The sequence below is a fragment of the Mya arenaria genome, chromosome 10, assembly GCF_026914265.1.
Source record: "Mya arenaria isolate MELC-2E11 chromosome 10, ASM2691426v1".
Classification (NCBI taxonomy): Eukaryota; Metazoa; Mollusca; class Bivalvia; order Myida; family Myidae; genus Mya; species Mya arenaria.
In genome coordinates this window covers 33,468,763-33,490,966 of record NC_069131.1, presented here as the reverse complement: position 1 = coordinate 33,490,966, position 22,204 = coordinate 33,468,763, and the positions used below count along the sequence as shown (strand labels likewise).

At 32.8% G+C, this 22,204-nt stretch overlaps 1 protein-coding gene across 1 annotated transcript; it reads left to right on the top strand.

The window, feature by feature from the left end:
- The first annotated feature begins 6,389 nt into the window (after positions 1-6,389).
- On the top strand, positions 6,390-22,139 carry LOC128205789 (multiple epidermal growth factor-like domains protein 11). The gene is made up of 14 exons (XM_052907750.1): positions 6,390-6,469; positions 8,454-8,493; positions 14,517-16,379; positions 16,639-16,747; positions 16,920-16,987; positions 17,156-17,338; positions 18,208-18,371; positions 18,503-18,590; positions 19,050-19,114; positions 19,411-19,447; positions 20,087-20,190; positions 20,410-20,541; positions 20,816-20,964; positions 21,255-22,139. The coding sequence occupies exons 1-13, from the start codon at positions 6,455-6,457 to the stop codon at positions 20,816-20,818; spliced, it is 2,871 nt and encodes a 956-aa protein (XP_052763710.1). The 5' UTR covers positions 6,390-6,454; the 3' UTR covers positions 20,819-20,964; positions 21,255-22,139.
- The last annotated feature ends 65 nt before the right edge of the window (positions 22,140-22,204 follow it).

Genomic DNA, 22,204 nt, shown 5'->3' with positions numbered 1-22,204 from the left:
TGTATTATCCCTTCTTAATGATACTGTTATTTACAATGGTTTTCTTGTCCGTTATTAATGGCATGGCAGTAAACCAGTCTGTTAAAATTAGTAATGATTAGTTAATCGCTGGTGCACAATCCAACCGTTAATGCAGTCATCATTTGGTACTTCTGGTCATATCTTTTATTGAAGCTATTGATTTATAAGAAGTTCCATCAGGTCTCGGACAGTCCTTCCTTGGCGGTCAACTACCGAATAATATTGAACTGTATGGTGTGTATGTAATCGGCTATACATGTTTAACAAAAGGTTATCAAGAAATGCTGAATAATTACATTCATGTGTAAAATAAGTGGATTATGAGGGAACGTTTCATTTCAAAGATACAGCTGAGTAAACACTGAATTATGATACAGACGACACACTGAATATTTGCATGTATCAGTAGGATTATAAGAATACTCTCTGATATTTTTGGGTATCACTAGTATATTGATAAGTATAAAACGAACGTTGCCTTTTTATGACAATTGTAATTTTATTATGTTGTATTGTCAAACTTTATTATAATCCTTCATTAGTTTGTTTCAGATGTTGAAACTAGGTTAAAAGCAAAAGTTGGACAATCCGATTGTATCAACGCTAGCTACATTGATGTAAATAGGTCTGTTTCAAAATCCAACGCCCATTAAATTCAACTTTCTGATGTATATTCTGAATGGAACATAACTTCCTGATTCAACCATGATAAATCTCGTTACACGTTTAAACAGGTAACTACAGTAATTGGATACATTTATTACTCTTTTAATCTCCGCTTCCTTTTAATGGTTGTAATAAACGAAATGAATACATTTCTACCTTAGGCCACTCCTTTTTTAATTTTTGGTTTTCAAGAATATTTGGAAAAAATGTCCACCGGGTGGTCGAAAAAAAAAAGGAAAAATGTCCCAAAACATACGCTGAAAGGGTGAAAATCAGAGAACAACACAAAACGTTGAAAATTTATATCATTTACTTGACATTGAAAAATTTTAAACTGCTATAATGCATGTTTTAATACACTCAATGTTTCAAAGTTCAAATTAAACATATGATGCATATAAAACATCAATGAAATTGACTATAAAACATGTTTACATGTATAAACTACACTTTTTATCAAAGATACATTGAATATCACTCAGCGAGACATTTGTTTAGCTTTAATGGTATGCTAAAGAAAAAGTGAATGCAAAACACTTAAAAACAGACACATATAAAATTAATAAAAGGGAAGGCGAACTTTACGCATTAAAATACAAAAGAAATTGCACTGTTATAAAACAATCCATTACATTTTCTAAACATTGTTTCAGTTATTTCAATATTGGAAAATGTCAATAAAGTGAAATAATTACCAATTTTGTAAATAAGGAAGTAACATTTTATGAAGACATTTGAGCTTTAATATTGTGAAAACAATTCCGGAAAAACTAAAAACAAAACTAGACCTAGATTTGAGTTTAATAACCTTTACCATGCGGGGTCTTAGTTGTGTGTAACCAGATCCATGCTAAGTCCGAATATTTTCGGACCGAGATATTTACCATGGGATGTTCACCAAATCGATTTCAAATTCAAATCTTGCAGCAAATTACCACATCAGAACATAAAAAAACACATACCATATTAATAAATCTAGCATGTGACTTAACTTTATGTACCAATGATAGTAACAGAGAAATCCATGATTATGTATCGGATATTTTCATCTTCTCCCAACTCCGCCATTTTGTGTATACATGCGTTTACAGGGCATCTATACTTCATGCTTGTTTATTTTTCATTTTAAAGCGAATTCCTTGGTTACAACAACAAATCTCATTTATAGTGAAATATCAAGTCCATTACAAATTGAAATGGACTTATTCAAAATTGTTTTCCGTGTTGTTTTATCTAAATGTTTTGCACTCAACTCCTGACATTAGTAAATGTCATTGACACATGTGTTCAACTCTTTTTTGTTTTTACTCTACTATTAACCCAAACATGAATAAACATGTAATCTAGAATAAACACAAGCTTTACATTGACTCAATGACAAGTATTTCCAAACCATTTTGTGATTTAAATTCCATAAACACCACCGACCGAACTTGTGAAACTAGGTCACCGGTGCCAACTTAGATATTTTACTTTCGATTTCACCACTCACACTTAGTGCACTGTTATTTGATATTTAACCATAAAATGTCATTAAATGTTTTTTTCTCAAACATAATTTACAGATATTTGTGTCTATTAATTCGATGGCAGCCGCAGACACTTTTATTTTTTATCTATAAACAACAATATTTTCATGACCTAAATTGGCGGGGAAAAAAACAATCACGTGACAGTTATTGTTTGTGTCGGCTGTTCAATTTACCAATGTTTATTGCTATTGTTATTTAAACAACTCCTGCATATTTTTATTAATTATTTCATACAAAGAATGACTGATATCGTCAATTCCGCCATTGCCACTGGCGCTGCCATAACAGTTGACAGACTCACATGCTATTACTATAAATTGGCGAATACGGCTACGGAACAACAAACCAGTCAAAATCTACTGCATTCGTACTCTTATCTGTTCGTTTTTCTTTCGTTTCGCACCCAAATCCATAGCTGTGCTTCTCTGTGTACATAGGGCTTAAATCCCTTTGTCAAAAGATAAATAATAGTGAGAGGGAAAGATAGAGATATTCTTTATTTATTCCGATATGGAGAGACATGACACATTATAATCAGAACATAATACAAAAAAAAACAACAACATATAGAACAAAACTTTACATACATTTTATACAACAAAGGATTATATCAGGTAACCAGAATAATCTTAATATAATACGATGAATAATACTGTATTATTACTATGCATCTATACATAGACTTATATATAGTGAATGAAGCAAAGTTTTATATTTTCATTTACCTTTCTTTATTGTTTAATTTTAAACACATTAAATCATTTCATGTGTAACTTTTGAATTTATACCGTGTAAGTAAAAAAGAAAATAAACGACGAAAAGCGAAGGTCTATGTCATATTCACGGGAGTAATTCATTTGTTGTATCTGCATTCATATATGAATGTACTTCAGTGCCACTTTAAAACCTTGTTTCAAACTGTGTACTCTAGGGATAGCAGCGGAAATCCAGTAAAATGTTCGATCCATTGCTCATCCGGTTTATGGTGACTGAATTCAAGGAAAACATGGCACTTAAACATTTCCACAATGATATCCATGCATCGTCTTTAGACGAGCTCGTGATTTTACAAAACATTATCTTGTGTAAAACTTTTTGTTCTGTTACAGTTTCACATTCTTGGCATTTGGAAGCAAAAGTTCTTGATAAATATTTCCTAATAGCATGCATAGCAGTCCTACATTTTTTCAGCTGATCTCTATACATTAAAATGACAAATTACACAGGTTCATATTAACAATGAATTGACTTAAACAAACGCAGGTTCATATCGTCTCCCTGTGATCTTTTTAAAACGATTTCAAAACGATTATTGATATGTTTATTTACAGTAGACCTCCAGCTATCATGACGAAATAGCATAACGCATGTATTAGTTTATGTTTGCCTCAAATTATGTAAATATCCTGAAACCCCACTAGGTTCACTTACGATTTTGCATTCTTTTTAGTAATAAGTTCATAAAACATTTGTGTGATCAGTATGGCATAAATGTCCGAAAAATAGTAATTTTCTTTTGTCTATATAGGTTTCTAAATAATTAGATTCCAGCACAACTTAAAGCAATTTGGTCTTGATGATCTTGTATGTCACTCCATAATTCGCATCCGTAGAAGCCCTTCGGAATCACAATGCTAAGGTATAGTTTTTTTTATAGCAAACGGATGCATTGCCTTGTCGTTTAAGCCATAATCATTTAATCTTAAATACTTGCAATGTAATCTTCTACAGCTTAAGTTGACCGATTCACTAATGTCGTTATATTTATTGGTAAGTTTTCCAAGGTGTCTTTAGCTTATGGATTCCATTACTTCTGAGTTACAAATTGACCATTGCATTTCGCACTCTTTATAGTCGCTCTGTTTTTCATTATACAAAATAGCGGTGCATTTATTTGTATTCTATTCGTACCGATCCATTTTCGTGTTTTAAGAACAAACATACATCATCGATTGAAGGCCTGTCGATTTAGCGAGAGTAAAATCATATCGTCCGCTACTGTAGGACAAGCAAAAGAAGTGTCATGTATTTAAAGACCGCTGCCATGGAAATCCAGTTTTTGTTATAAACTGATTATGTAGATGAGATAATTAAATAAACTTCAACATTAACCTTACCACGCCCTTTTCGTACTTGGAACCATGTTGACACGAAACCGTTTGTTCGGACACAGCAGTCTATATCTGTAAGCCTATTTGTCAGTATTTTGAGAAACTGAAATCCCAATGCCATGTAGACAAGTATTTCGAAATTTGACAAAAGTTCTGTTTTTCGATTTAAATAACATATTTGAGTTGTTTTCACGTGTGAAATGTATGTATTCTTTAGCCATGAATGCAATAGACAAACAATTTAAGCCTTTTTGGAACCCGCCTTGTAATCGTGGTATATGTATATTGTTATATATGTTTATTTTTTATCATCTTTTCATATAGCTTTAGGATTGTGGAGCATAATAATATCGCTTTGTAATTGTTAGAATTTTTATTTCCGCCTTTAAAAAGGGTCGTAATCATGAAGATTTTAATTGCACTAAATTTATGAATGAATTGCGTGATTGATGTCATAATCGGGGTTTAAACGCAATTGTTCTGATTTAAGATTGTAGAGTCCCCCGACTCTTAAACCATACCAATTGCGTTTATATCCCCGATAATGACATCAATCCTTTTTAGCGTTTTAACAAATCATACATTAATTATGGCCAATACATTTTTTAAAACATTTCGTTGTCTGCTGACACAGTACAAACTAAAGTATGTTATTTATATTAATGCGCAATTATTTGCGATCAGAACATATTCGGAAATGTTGCGTTCATCGAAATGTAGTTGCGGTAGCTGAAAGGCCGTTCATTGAAGGAATGGAAGTTCAAGTGTAAATATTTGTCTTTGGTCAACCATTAAATGCATTCTCTAACATAATTTGTTTAATATAATAAAATGTGTGACATGCTTTTTAAACATGTATGCACATTTTTTGACAATATTTGTTTATCTACCACTCATGCTATACCTTGTTTACGGTTTAATATAACTATTATGTATATGCTGTATTACACATGTGTAAACAATTTTGAAAGAAACAATAACTGTTAAATGGTTATATTAAAGAAAATCAAGCCCTTATTTCCCCTTTTGTTTAAATGATAACATTGTGAGTTGCAGGAACTATCATTGCTTTTTTATTTTGTGTTATTCGGTTTGTCATCAGCGCTGGTGAGACAGGTAGGTTATTTTGTTACTTAATACCAGTTAAAAGCCTGTTATAAAACGAATCTTACAATCGTCATCACTCATATCGAACAGAATTTCATAAGACTCGTCTATGAAATATGTAAGTAAAAAAGCTTGCTTACTCACCATATTCCTGAATATAGTGAACTAAATTGAGTATCATATGACGACTCATGACAGATACTTAATTGACTTTTGACAGGTTATGGGTGAGAGATGTGCATTAGCAAAATGAAATTTATTTGATATTTGTATAATATACGTAAAAAACAAACAAAATCATGCAAGTTTAACACATGAACTGATTTGGCTATATTTTGGGTCGATGTACTCATGCTTAGATTAGATATCTAGTTAAAAGCTGACTTTCTTCTTGTATCATCCTTATGTTTAATTATCCAGATCTTAAAATTCTTCACAATATACTCTACATCAGGTGTTACACCAATAGTTGAGTTGTTTATCTGAACAGATGTCCTATGATAATGCCTAGAGATATGAAGTATACCAGGGGCGGTCGAGGAGTTGACGTTAGAGGGGGCGTTACTTAGGAGGGTTAGTTTTTGCACCCCTACCTCAAAACCGAACTTTACATGGTTAAAAGTATTGGCAAGAGGGTATGGCGGTGTTTTTCTATGAAAAGTTTAACGATTTCTTCTTCTAAATGGTGTATATTGGCGTAATTTATTATAATTATTATACCATATGGAAAAAAGAAAGCTTTCACGATTTTAAGGGCTCGGGGTAGGGGGCTGCCACATGCGCCCCACCCGTAAACGCTTGTGTATATAGCCAGCATCAAATCATTTATCTGCAATACAATTTTAACTTTAACCCACAAGCGACCAGGTATGTATATTTATTTAATAAACTTCCTTAAGAAAAAACATAGTTTTAAAGTACTACTTTGCCCATTATGAAGTAAGGATAACATGTTTAATTTCCTCGTCACGAAAAACACTACTGTTTGAGGATATGCATGATGCATAATTGACAAAAATGGAACTTACTTTGGTAAGTAACATTGTGATTGTACAAAACATGTTATTCATTCTTCTTGATTAAAATATTTCGTAATTTTTAAGATTGATGTGAGGGTAAAAACAGTTTTCAAATGTATTTCGTAAAATTCACTGCGTTATATGACATTACTTTTACACAAATGCTTTTAATCAACATTCTTATTTAAATATTTTTTTTTCGTTTTTTTTATTGATTAGAGATTTGATTGATTCGTAAGACAGGTAACGGTAAAGTGGCATAAGTTAGAACATTACACGCTTTCTCATTACCAAAGATTTGAACATATTTGTGAAACTATAAAGCTCAACGGAGAACAAATTTCCAATGCTGTGCTATTATGGTCGACGTTGTGGACACGTTGCCAGTCTGTCAGTGGTCAAAAACAACCTTTTCAAACAACGTATCCCTCTGAATTCCAGTTCATTGCATTGTCCTCTCTGCATCAGTCCCAAATCAAAGCCTGATTGGCACTGTCACATGGTCGACTGGTTCGGCATATTTTACACAGAATAAATATCAAGTATATATATAATATATAAAAATATATAAATATTGACATAATGTGTCATACAGCTTAGATGTGTAGGTGTAGTATCACAATACACATAATTTGTCTCTAATGTTTTTCGTCGTGTTAGGATTTGCCTCACACCAAGGCCCTGCGATAACCTCTGCACATTTATAGCAAATACAAACTTGAAAAAGATGGCATATAACTGAATTATTTTGTATAAAGGGCTTCTTTCACTTTCCTACATCTTGTAAACCTTGGATCAGAATTGACTCCATACCTGGATTCTTATTTTCTATTTCGACATGAGTAAAAAATAATCTTAAAAAGGCATAATTGAAACTGTTAGACGGCTTATATATTACGTATATTACATCAGCTACCGCTCTACTACCAAATATGTTACAACCGTGCTCAAGGGTAAGAATTGTGACCTGGTATTTTGTTAATACATTATTGCCACTGCACTTCAACTGCTATTGGTACTGATACTCAGATTTTCATTCACTACATTCATAATCTTTCTTAACCTGACATTGTTGGTTTAATGCAATACAACTCTTTTTTTACATCACTGGTGGCCACTAAAAACAGCTGATAGTCACTTATCGCGGCTAGAACAAGTGTATGTTCAGCCATCTAACTGAGAGGGAAGGGAACTGTAAGTTTTTTGAAGCGGTGCGTTTCGTGAGCCAAATAAGAGTAAAACCAAATAAAACCAAACGAAAGACTTAGTATGTAAACAGAATGTCTTTCTCACTCGAGAATCTTCAAAGGATCTCGCTCATGTATTAGGTTAAAACATGTTCCGTGTAATGCATATCAAGACACCCACACCAGAAGTGTCAGAAAAAAATAGAAAACTTACACCATAACCACTTGCCAACAAGGACTTGATAAGAATAAGCTGATGGATATTTTAACATTTGTTTAATACATAGGAAGCGTCAAACGATAATGTCGATCGACCAATCGCAATACCGATTTTTGTTTAATCGCGCTAGTCACGCAATTTCAAAATTATGGACTTCAAAGACAATATTTAAGCATACTGAATCACTCTTAATAAATTACCTCACTTGATTTCGAAATAAAAAGAATCCGTAAAATAGTGTATTGTGTAAACCATGAAATAGTACCTTGAAACATAATGTTTGATTAATTTTAGGGCCAAGAACAGAAGATACATATTAACGAAATGATACCTTTTGCTTCAACAACAAAAACATATTTCCAACAAAACACTTATATAAACTGTCTTAAAGTTTGCGAAATTTTCATACCACCATAATACCCCACATCATACAGAAAAGGATATATGGTTTTCCATTGCAAAGATTTATCTAAAGCAAAATGTATCATATTTGAAAACCTTTGACCTTTCCCAGCCATTTATGTAGTAAGGAATGTTGTTTAGATAAGCCTTAGCAAATAAAATAAATGCGTGATGTTTTATGGTTTCAGACCGCTATCACGTTCCTCGTCCTGTGTCAGATATGGGAAGGTAAGGACTGTTCAACACATGAGTGAAACGATATGACCCATCGATACATGTATTATAATCTACTTTCATTAGAAAATCCACGCCTGTGTTATACGAATGCTAAAACTACAATCTAGAGGCAATAACTTCCTAATTAGGATGAATTTATACTATATTTATACTACAATGTTATTGTATTACTTATATACCACAGTTCAAGCGAGATGTTTCAAAACGTACAGTTATTGAACTAAGGAAATTGTCCCATAATATATTTTTCTTATTCGTTATATACATTTCTTGTTTCGATGTATCTTTTGTTTATATAGTTGTATTATATATTCAATACCAGAATAATGATATCATAGCTGATGATATCTCATATCATATTTTTGTTTTAACTCAAAGTCCTTACATTAAATTTCAATTTGCTGAATTTATAATATACCTTAGTTTTCGATAATTATTAGTTCAATTATTCATTAAGTCTACCATTTATAAATTTCTGTATTTTTCTAAAGATTTTTTACACTATTTGCAATGATTTATATTCAAGGTATTCCTAAATTCCTAAACAACATTCGGACCCTCACAATGTAATTTAATATTTGTTCTTGGTTGTTGCGATATAAAGCCGTTATACCAAATCCAGTTTATTGTTATTATTATTGTTGTTTGATGTGTGGTATCATTGTCGCTTTTGAAAGTTCTACCTGATAACTTTAATTGCCACGATTCAGTGAAAGTGGCACTGCAAATAGTTTGCATCTTCAAGTATATCGAATTTACTAAAGGCTAAATACTGAAAAACTACAGAAACAAAAAAAAACTCAGTAGTCAAAGGTTAAAAAATAAACCTCGTGAAATGGCACGGGGTGAACGCCAAAGACATAGAACACAAAAACAAATTTTCACAAACGAAAACATTGAACAACAGCACAAAACTCCACAACTAACACGGTGCAAATATACTATATAAAAAACAGTTGTGTTAATCAAGGATAGTTAGGTACCGCCTTGGAACGGTCAGTAAAAGGTAAATTTACTTGAGGTTTAAACCAGTTTGCCTGCACAACCTCACTCTTATCCCAACAATCCTGAATAATGTAAAAACGAAAAAGGTAAATTTCATCGAAGTACCATCATTATCATCATCATCATCATCATCGTCATCGTCGTCGTCGTCGTCGACGTCGTCGTCATCATCATCACATCATCATCATCATCATCATCATTAGATATCATCATCATCATCATCATCATCAGCAGCAGCAGCAGCAGCAGCAGCAGCAGTATCATCATCATCATCATCATCACATCATCATCATCATCATCATCATCATCATCATGATTTCTGAAACACTGCTTTAGAAGTTTTTCCGTCATAAGATAACTGCGAGAGCAGAAGTTTTTGACATCGGTACATATCATAGCGAATCTTATCAACTGTGCAATAAAACTAGGTGAACTATGAACATCTCCATCTAAATACGGGTAATTAATTATTTTGAAATCAAATCATCACGTTTATCATAAAGATTGATATTCAATTTATCTTCCCTTACTTCGAGTTGCAGATATAAATAGGATGCTTCTGAATTGGTTGTATTAGATTTATAAAGTGTAATTGTGAAGGGTATATCGATTTAATATTATCTGTAAATACTGGATTATCAAAACTTAGAATGTCGTCAATATATCTAAAAGAATTTATCAACAAGGTCAATATCTTCAGACATAGATATGTTCAACATCAATACCTTTCATAGCAAGTTTGAATAATTATATTCTTCAATTCATCATAATTTATCTTACTGACATTACGTATATGGTACAAACTTTGAAAAATAATAATCTAGTTTGACCACTCATTTGAATCCTTTGTGTTTCCAATGACCATTCCAACTTATAATCAATGAACAGCTTATCAAATCAATAATTAATATATAAATAGTACTGTGTTTTCTTTGCCATCTGTTGTTGGTGTTTGTGAAGTCTTCAAGGTTTGCCTTTTAATCCTATATAAATTCTTCATTGGGACAAGTGTGAGGATGAATTATCATCAACAAGTTTTAATTCCCTGTAAAACCCTCCATCAATGATCACACCAATGCGTTAAACCCAACATGATAAAGACATGTTGATGCATGTGAGGTCTGTCTGTGTTGTTTTCAACAGTTCGTTTCTTGTTCACCTCAATAGTATGCCTTTTAACATGTATTTTTTAAATTAGGCTTCTGGGCAGTATTCTTAGTCATGGTAATATTTACGTAAATAAACAAATATAACATTTGCAACTAATATGTTTAACTATGGAAGTGTTGCAATACGAGATCCCTTACCGATGATAGCAGTATTTAGCAGTGTTTGTTCAATGATGGCCCCGATTTTCAGAGCGTGGTGTGTAATGTTCACCAGTGTATTTGGTTACCGGATGTTTTCCCCATGTATGCAGGTATAACGATGCGGTTTGAGAAAATAGAGTTCTTCTGAATATTGGTATCTGAAATTAAGCCCGGGCCGAGAAAAATCAGAAGGAAGGATGCTAAAATCAAACCTCGTATGTTGTATTTTGCTATGTAAACAAATACCCGGGTGTAAAGTAAAAGATGCGCGGAACTAGAAATGAAATCTCGCATCTGTTTTATGCATTCTGATGTGTGAACTCATAATTTGCTGCCTATAACGATTGAAAAAGATGCGAGAATGTTAATAAATGAATGTTAACGTCGCTTTTATTATCATTTTAGTTTGTTTTAGGGGAGGGAGGGGGGCGGTGCAATTTCAAGACAAAGACCCGATGACCTCAGCAAAATTCCGTAATTAATGCTTTATTTCGTGACAGATCAGTTTTTTAGATGATAGAATCCTTTAATTAATTATAATTCCCGAACTGCGAATAGCTTATGTCGTTGTAATTATCGTAACTATCTATCTAAGTATTAATAATTATAATATAACTTTGATGTTGATGAATCCATTTGCAATGTATTGTTTAAGGATTGTAGTTTGCGATATGGTGAACGAGTTCAACATTATTTTTAATGGTTCGAGCCATACACGAAGTGCCTTTTTAATCTTTATAATATGACATTAACGTTATATATATGTGGGCTTTTGCAAGAATTGGCCATATGCAGATAAATTTTCTTAGTGCATTATATTGCGTTTAGCTAAATATAATTATGTAAGCATGTCTCAAGTGAATTTTTAAAAAAAAACTTCAACTTTTTTATAAACGTATGTTTAATGTTTTCTGAGACATTTTAGAGAATGGCAGTTTGAGTTATTCTTTCTTTTGAAATATATCAGCGATGATACAACTACAACTAGAATTCCGTACAGTTGCATAAACTAATCTATAATACTAGTAATTTTTAACTGTCTGTTAGCGTGATTCAATGTGTGAATTGCATATACTTGAAGGAGCATTAATAATAACTTCCAACAGTCAAACCAATCAAAAATCTGACTAGTAGTTATTGGTCCGTTTAAATCATTTTAAAGTTCTTATTTATATATATGTTCTTAAAGTCAAACGGATTATTAACTTTTTCGGTGTTTATGTGGGATGATAAACACAACAAAAATTAAATATCCATTCTTCATCTTCAAAAATAACATTTCTAGCATTTGTTTTATACTTCCTACAAGTTTTTATCTTCACTGTTCATTAAAATATCCAACCCTCTCGGAATAACACGTTTTTTAAAATTGATAGGAAAGTGTGGCCTTTATGTACTATAAAGGGGAGTTGTGCTGCAAAATGTATTGTTCGCTCTCTGATATATGTTTATACAACGGTAGCTTATGGCATATTTTTTTCCCTTTTTGTAGTTGACCTTTGAGCTTTCTTAAACAAAAAGAGTCCTTAATTCGCACTCGTCATGTATGATATCACTTTTATATTGATTTTATTTCCAGATGGAATTGTTGTATTTGGTATAACTGTTGATTATTTACAAAAAAGCTTATATTTGCTACATTAGCACAGTGTTAAATGAGGATTTAAAGTTAATGGTTTATTGGTAATTTATGCAACAATGGAAAACTGTTGCATGGAAATGCGTATCTTTAAACAGCAACTGATTTGCATTACAATGGAACAACTTTTAATTACTGCAATAGTCGAGACGAGTCTGATGGTTTTTAATGTTTTTATATGAAATATAAAGCATTATAATCTAAACCGGGCGTTTTGTGCCAAATGATGAACGCTTTGGTGAATACTACTTTAAATAATTGGTCTTATATTTTAAAATTTCGAAATAAATTGAGCGTATTACCGTTATGCCTAATGGACATGTATTCACAAATCTTAAGCAAAATTTTGAAATTGATATTTAGTTGGAATGTTTTACATAAAGTTGTACAAATATCTTTATCAAAGCTAATATTGTCAAAAAATAGCCGATATGGCCGCAATAGAATTAACACGGTTTGACTTAATATTAGAAAACGAGTGTCTCCATTTTTTCATAATGTGTCACTTGTATAATAACAATAAATTAAGTAAGTCAACCAAACTCTAATACTATCAATTACATAAACGTTTTGATGAAATCTAAAAATGATATATACATATTTACGACGATAAACATTTCTGTCTGTATGTCTTATAAGTATAAAAGTCGCCTACATAATTTTCATGTCTGGTCAATGAACTCTAAGCTTTTATTGATGTGATACTGTTTCGTCACGAACATAGAAAATAATAATCAATTGTTTAAACATAGCATCATATAGTGATGTTTTGAATACGTTTCGAAAAATATCTTTTATTAAGCTTACATACTGTTATGAATATAATTTGTGTATTTGTTCATTCTTATGTTTATGACAACGTTTCGATACTAACGGTGGTGAATATCTTAGTCTATTAAACTCTAAATTTAATTGTGAGTACTAAAGACTAACCACTCTTTCAATAAGAATGACAACATATCGTTTTTTGCGGTGGCAAAGCATATTTGGTTATTGTTCTGGAATAAAAGTGTATTTTCAAAATGTATTAATATATCGAAATAAATTGAATGTGAAGAAGGTGAAGAACGTTTTAAACGTATTTTTCATGAAATAAATTGGGAATATCAATGTTTGTCTCTGATGACTAAAGTAAAAATGAACTACTATTTTCAAATAAATATTTTTCATAACAAAACTAGAAAAAAAAACGTGTGTCTTGTTGGAATATTAGCAATTAAGCACTTATTGTTTCCAATTGAATAGTTTACAAACATGCGGAGTGATATTATTATACTACACTTGTTATATAGAAACAATAGTGATGGTTAAACTGTTAACAAGGTTATCATGTGATGAACGGTATTATTCAAGTCAAATATAATATTGAGTATTTCATTAATAACTTCATGTCAAAACTTTTTAATTATCACCAAAAACTTGATAAACTTCAGCGACAAAGCCAAGTGGCCTATAATTTAACCAAAAATGTTATTCCTTATATGAGTACATTATTCCCTTAGTAGTAATTTTCGTGTATTTTTTATATAATTCCTTAATTGGAGTAAAAACTCTTGTTTGATTAGTATATTTCAGATTATATTTGTATTGCTGGTGCTTTTATTGCATTTTGATTTACATTCACTCTAAATGGGTTCAAAAAAATAAAAGTCCTTATAAATATATCACCCTATCAATATGTTCATTCATCTTTTTATTCATTATCTCACTTAATTATTCTTTCATTCATATTCATTTATTCATTCTGACATTTCGGGATTGTTATACTATTACCTGTATATTGAAATACTTAATTATGAGTTTTGAAAATGATTCTGTTTTTTAATAATTCATACTGAAATAATCGTATAGTGCAAACTTTAAAACTGTAGTTGTTAACGCGTATCACGATTGTTAACACTATACATCGTATTTAATTCCTTGTTTTGTTAGTTTAGTTTATTTGTAAAAAATGATTGATGTGTATTTGAATACTTATACGAGAAGTTAGCTTTTTACTTAATCTAAGATATAAGGCAAATTAATTCAAATAATCAAATATCCCTTTGAACTAACCACAGCTAAACGCTGTCCTGGTCGATGTCAGTGCTGCCTGACTGCCAACTGTATTAATAACGCAACCCAGGACCAGGTGTGTATAGATGGCTGCAAGGATGGTTATTATCAACCTAGATGCATGTGGCCATGTCCAGAAAACTGTCAGACTTGTCGCCAATCTGACGGAGTGTGCCTAACATGTAAACCGGGATTTTACGCACCATCTAACAAGTGTTCGAATGCATGTGCATACACAAACTGCGCGTGTGTTCAAAGTATATGTGATAATTGTCTTGATGGGTTTTACGATATTAGCCAACATTGCAACTCGGCTTGTTCAAAAGGATGCAACGAAGGAAAGTGCAATAATGATGGCACATGCAAATGTAAGGCAAATTTTGAAGGAAATAAATGTGACAAGTGCAAAAATGGCTTATTTGACTTATCTACTTTTTGTTCGAAACAGTGTTCCGTAGGCTGTAAGGACATTTGTAGCAATGAAGGCCACTGTACGTGTCATTTGCAATTTTCCGGAAGCACCTGTGAAAACTGTAAACCTGGATATTACGGTGACAACTGCAACACGCCATGTACAAATGGTTGTATCAATGGAACGTGCAAAAGAGATGGATCTTGTAACTGTTCAGCCAATTTTACCGAACGAATGTGCGAAACCTGTGTTGCAGGACAGTTTGGATTTTTTTGTGATACACCTTGCGGACAAGGTTGTACAGACAATACCTGTTACAAAGACGATGGCACATGTAATTGTGAATTCAACTACAAAGGTGCACTTTGTAATACTTGTAATGACGGCTATTTCGGTAGTTTTTGCAACTCAGTTTGCCCGGATCGCTGTTTTAATTGCTCTACAACTGCAAATTGCTACACGTGCAAAGAAGGTTATTTTGGTTTAGACTGTTCACTCAACTGCTCGGCTAATTGCGCCGGGTCAAGTTGCGGAAAAAGTAACGGCCTTTGTTTGGATGGTTGCCTGGATGGATTTACAGCTGACTCTTGCAATGAATCTTGTGGTGGCTTTTGTAAAACATGCTCTCAGACAAATTCTACATACTGCGTATCATGTTTCGATGGATTTAGCGGATCTGGGTGTAAATGTATTCCAAACTGCCGATGTGAATTAAACAGTGAAGTGTGTAATGAGTGTACAAATGGATTTGAAATGAAAAGCAAGGATTGCAAATGTAACAGAAGTTATTGTTTAAATAGCATGCATTGTACAACGTGTCAAAATAACACATTTTATTCTTATAATGGCACATGCTGTGAGTGTAACACACATTGTAAAAATAAACAATGTTCGTCAGAGGGCCACTGCTTAAATGGCTGTGAGGACGGATATACCGGCGTAGAATGTGCTGATTTATGTACAGATTATGATGGCAACTGTACAAAATGCAATCAGACTGAACCTTTCTGTGTTCGATGCCAACCCGGATTCGCACCAAACACAGATGGTGTATGCACTTCATGTTCGGGTTGTATTAACAAAGCATGTGATACTGAAAGGGGTGTATGTGACATAGGGTGTAGACCAAAGTTTTGGACCAATACTTGCGACAAAGAGTGTAGCTCAAACTGCAGTGTGTGTGACCAAGTATCTGGCATATGCAACGAATGCACAACAAATACAGTTTATGGGTTGTTTTGCAATTTGACGTGTAGTCCAAACTGTATAGAATCGCAATGCAACAGAACGACAGGTGCTTGTAATAATGGATGCATTACAAATATGTATGGCCAAAAATGTGAGTATAAATGTCCAGAATCATGTGAAGTAAGGGGCGAGAATTCCAAATGCGACTTTGAAGGTCAATGCCTATATAATTGCAAAGCGGGTTACCAAGGACGATCTTGTAATATTGGTAAGTATTTTAGGCAAACCCTAAAAGTAATTATTTTTTCATATAATGGTTTAATAGTTGAACAGTATTACATATTTTATTTCTGTCAATTAACAAATTCAATCTCATTACATAAACTATGTTTTCAAAAAATAGTGTGGTTACTGCTCCCGAACCCCCATAATGCATTGTCATTATATACGATACTATTCCAAAAATGAATACATGCATATTGTCAATGTGTTTGCTAATTGTGTATAAGATATTTATTTTGCCACAGTTGACACAAAGGCAAGTAAAGTTTCAACAGCCGCAGTTGCTGGAGGCGTGGTTGGAAGTCTGATTCTTGCTATGACAATTTTTTTACTCATTGTCCAAACACTGCGGAGGTTAGCGTATTATTCACCCTTCGTTAAAATTTTATATGTTACCAACATGCGTTATGATATACGCACAAATATTAAATGACGATAACTACTTAGAATGAAAAAATGTCATGCAGTCTTTTTTTCCTCATTCAATATATAAATCCGATACTCTTTTTTTATACTTTTCATACAGGGAAAAGAACAAACAACGAAACTCTTCCCAACATGTTTATGTTAATGTTTCCGGCACTAGCACTTCAGGTAAATTTCCATACACCACCTGTGCATATACATTTAATTGAACAGATGGAAATATCAAATATATTAAGTGATTTTTATGAAACTTTAATATGTTCTTTTTATTTCCATTCCGGACATCATAGTCCAAGTATTTGCACGTTAACTCTTTATATATTTTAATATTTCTAGCTCTTGAAAAAAACGATGAAACGGTGTCTCATGGTCCCTTTGTCGAGATGGTGAATCCAAACTACAAATATTCCCCCAAAATAGAAATAAAGACACAAACACAAGAAAAGCAATCAGGCGAAAAGAGAAAGCTACCAGGAAGACAACCTGCAAAGTCCGTCACAAGCGCAATGCTTGAAATAGGTAAGATAGATTAGGCTGTTTGGTGTTAAAAGGATTAAATATGAAACCTAACGACGTCGGGTAATCATAGTCATTATTTATGTATCTATCACGATTTGGAAGAAAGTCAAAGGCTGATTTGAATCCAACTCGAAACCATATCAGTATTGCTCTCTTGTCAACAAAGTCATTAGAATGGTCGACCTTACGATTAGGTTGTAAGCTGAAGTCATACAGACTTTGGTAACGTAAATCGAAATAAGGTATCGTCAGATCTACTTTTTGACATGATATGTGTAACTTATTAATGCTCCGGGATTACGAAACGGGACAAATGGTGTAATGCGGTTTAAAAACTGCGATTTAAAATACCACTTTATTTAAATACGTTGATTAGATTGCAACATCAATGTGAATTTAAACGCACGTCGAAGAATCTTAAATATGTCTAGGTGCGGGACACAAGGGAATAGGTAATTAAAGATAATATCGCAGAAAAAGGAATTGTGTTGACTAAAAGAGCCTGCATTGTCTACTTACAACTTATAGTAATATAAGCTTGCAAGATGAAAGCAGTGTTTATATTTCATAGTACATATCGTTTTATCAGTTACTGTCATAAAAACAATCTAATTATATAATAAGTCACCAATTTTCCTTTCCTTGCCTTAGGTTATGACAGGCCGTAATCGGTTACATTTAAGGATTTATTTTTCATTTTGATAGTATTGGCTTTAAGAGTTAAATAGGGCTTTTAGCGCCTAGATTCTTCAACGCTTCATGGTGTATATCTCTTGTCTTAGTGTCTTGGACATCTAATATAGCCAATCAAAAGTTATGTTTTAATGGCTTTATATGTCTTAAATTTACTGCTGTTGTTTTTATTATAGATGAAAATGATGCTTGTGGGCGTGATTTCGTTAACAAAGCTGAAGATAATGACGGTGCATATTACAACGATGCAAATGACGTTAATACAAACAAGGTGCCGGTTGAGTCTTTGGCGCGAAGTGTATACGGAAAGACAGACAGAGAATTCGAGGAAGAATTCCAGGTAAAACTGTATAATGAATACGGAAAATTGCAGAATCAAATCATTACATTCAATAAAAAATACTGTGTAGAAAAATATGTCTTAAAATGTATGATCATTTTTTGTTTGTCTTTTTTTCTCACATTTTCAAGAACTTTCCAAGCGGCCTCACGAAATCGTACCATGCCTCGCACCTAAAAGAAAACGTCTCCAAGAACAGATACCGGGGAATATATCCATGTACGTTTACCATCAAATTATGACACACTATTGTGGAACGTACTGACTAGAATGATAAAAAACTAATCACCACCGTCAAGATAGACTGAATAGTATATATGTTTCTATTAGTAAATTTATATTTTGTCAAAGTAAATGCGAAATGTTTTTTATATAAAATCCGATAGGAATTTGTTTTAGAGCATTTGCGAAACACGACGTGAACATGCACTTGTTCGCTGGTACTCTCTTTTAAATAACATTCCTTTTGTTATTGTACATGCTATGACAGACATGAACATATTGCAAATACGTGGATAACGAAGTTTATCTAACTGCACTTCACAAACACATGTACAAGTAATGTTTCGTAACCTCTATTATGATCAAGCATTGTATAGGTGTACGTATCATGTCATATTTAGATTAATGTTCAATTTCTAAATATATAATTCATTGTTATTGACATCTTGTTTTAAGATGATGATTCAAGAGTGCGGATCAAAGGAGGAGACTCGGATTACATCAATGCCAGTTTTATCGATGTACGCTCGTTTGAAACTTTCAAATTTTTAATGTATGATGTTCAATTGATAAATTTTAGACATCAACAAAAACTTGCAAATTGTAAACGTATTTTTCATTGAATTGTTCTTCCTGTTTCACTAATCTTGCCTTTATTTGTATATTCGCTGAATTGAGGATAATTGCATTTGTTTGTTTATTTGCTGAAACGAGGATAATATTTTTACAAAACAGTCCATACTTCAGTAATATGATATAGTCATATCAGCAGTAAATGTAAAAGGCTAACGTTTCAAACCGTATTATTTTCCTGCAGGGCTACAACATGAAACGCGCGTATATTGCTACACTGGGTAAGAGACAGTCATATGGAAGTATTTGTATTCTGTATTCATTTCATTTAGTTATGACCGAAATTTACCTGCAAAACGCTTTAAATAGTTTTCAATATGGCAATAGATACTACAGGTAGATATTATGTTCAATACTTATGTGAAAAACTATAGACACAAGCTAGGTAGCCAAAAGTTCAAACATAAACCCCGTCTAATGGCACAGGGTAAACGCCTAAGGCTTGGAACTCAAAAACAAAAAAAAATCACAATCAAGAAACATGGAACAATAGCGCAAAACTACACAAATAGCAAAGTGTTTATATACTACTAGTATATTAAAAACTAGGTATGTTTATCAATGAATGTTAGGTACCGCCTTTGAAAGGTCAGTATTGTAAATTTACTTTCAAGTTAGAGGGTATTGATATATCAATAGCAATTTACCTCCATGACAAAAAACATAAAATGGTGAATACAATGATCACAACTAAAAAGTATATGTCGAAGCAACTCCTAAACATTCAAACATTTATTCAACTAATCATTAGGGCAAATTTTACAAAGTACGTTTTAGGGCCCATGACGATGCCCATGTCTTAGATGTCAAGCATGTGATGAATTATTTATAACGGCAAATGTTATCTATTACATTTATAGGGCCAATGTCGAAACAGCTTGGAGATTTTGGTATTTTCTGGCAAATGGTTTGGCAACAAAAGGTCGAAACAATTGCCATGGTTACCAATCTGATTGAGGACGGGGTATGTACCTCAATTATAATGACCATGAGCCTATATTAATCACTTTTGCGACAAGTGAGATTATAATACGTTGTTGCAATATATCACAATATGATAGTTAAATATGCCATATGAATCGACGTTATTTAAATTGCAACAACACGCGACTCTTTTTTTATAATAACATTTACAAGCATACACAAGAACAAACAGCACGAGGTCAGAATGAATTCATTTCAGAAAGCTAAATGTGATCAGTACTGGCCCGACCCTGGTGTCAGTAAGATGTATGGCGATATCAACGTTTCGTGCTACACGGAAAACAAATATACAGAGTTCACAAAGAGAGTATTTTCAGTATCTAAGGTCAAGGTATGTTTTCAGTTATAAGGATGTTATACCGTACTGTAAATCACTTCAATAACTTCCGGATGCTTTGTATTTATTTTAACACATTATATTGGTCATGATGTTAAACGATACGCTCAAAACATATTTTGTCAAAATTGATTGCTCGATGCAAATTCTGCTTTAAGCATATATAAGCTTGTTGCATTAATTCTCTTCAAGAGTACTATTTGCATATCTGGAAGCACTTTTACAATGTTAAATTTGATTGAAATGAATAAAGTACAGTATTACTCAGTGAAAAGAAGAAAGAATGCTGCACCACCTACACTTAACCTGTTGGCCCGATAGAGATGTCCCCGATGATGTCACCGCTATAATTGAATTTAGACAGACGGTGTTGAACTCGCCGACACAGTTCAATGGTCCACTGCTTGTTCATTGCAGGTTTAAATGTTAACATTTTATTTAAGATGCCATTGTAGTGACTGCTACTTTTTTATGTTTGATAAACACTTTTCAGTTATCACTAGTTCATAAAAATCATTTCGACAGCATGACTGTTATAACATTGAGAATCTCACATATCTTTCTAAACGGGTATTGAATTTCATTTACGGAACTTAATTCCTATCGGTTTCACACACATCATTGAAGCAATTCATTTTGTGGTTTTGTTATTTTTATACGATATAAGTTCTTTGACGCAAATACAACTAGTTAACTGTTTTGTGCAGTGCCGGAGTGGGAAGAACAGGGACATACATTGCACTTGATATTTTGACCAAAGAAGGAGAGGCCGAAGGAGCTATTGACATTCCTGGATGCATCGTCAACATGCGGCAAAACAGGCCTAACATGATCCAGACACTGGTTTGATAACTATTTCATGAGCCATGTTTCCTACCCTATATAAGAAAAACAGTACAAGGGTTGCTACTGTGACGAGCCCAATAACAAAAACATTAAACTCGATCCTGTTTAAAGGCCAAACTAAAGCCAAACAAGAGACAAACCACTAGGAAACAAAACTAATTACACAAATGTCAAAAACATATCCGAAGTCAAAGGTGTGCAGGAGAATCGGTCCGGGATTAGATGCAAACGTTTTACTCGAAGCAAACTTAGTCAGCAAGAAGGACTTGCTTAATGTATTTTGCTATTGGTTCTTATTGGTTTATACTCCAAAACAGACTTAAACATCATTTTAATACGTTATCCCATTTTGTGTAAGCAGAAGTAAACTGAACGAAACATGCCATTACACGTGAAGTAAACTTTAAATAAATTATGAAGCATGATTCTCTTTTTTTCATTTTAGATTCAATACAAATACCTTTACACATCTCTGGTTCTTTCATTGACTCTCAGCTGTAGTCCAATCAAAGCAAAAGACTTCCAGCAATATGTGACCCGTACGCGAGATTCCGAATTGGTGAACATTTATGAGGTTAAACCTCCTCAGAAACCATGACATTTGTTTTAAAGAAAAACGTGTTTTGATCTGTTTTCCTTTAATGTTTTCGTATGTAAAAAGTAAATGCCACTCAAGAACAAACTGTATTACACAGTTCATGCTTTGAAGCGCACAACATGACAATCAAATCATGATTCACTTTCCTTAGAATGTTAGAACTGTTTGGAATTATTCTATTTTTTTTTTAGAAAATTAACTTGACTGTTGAAA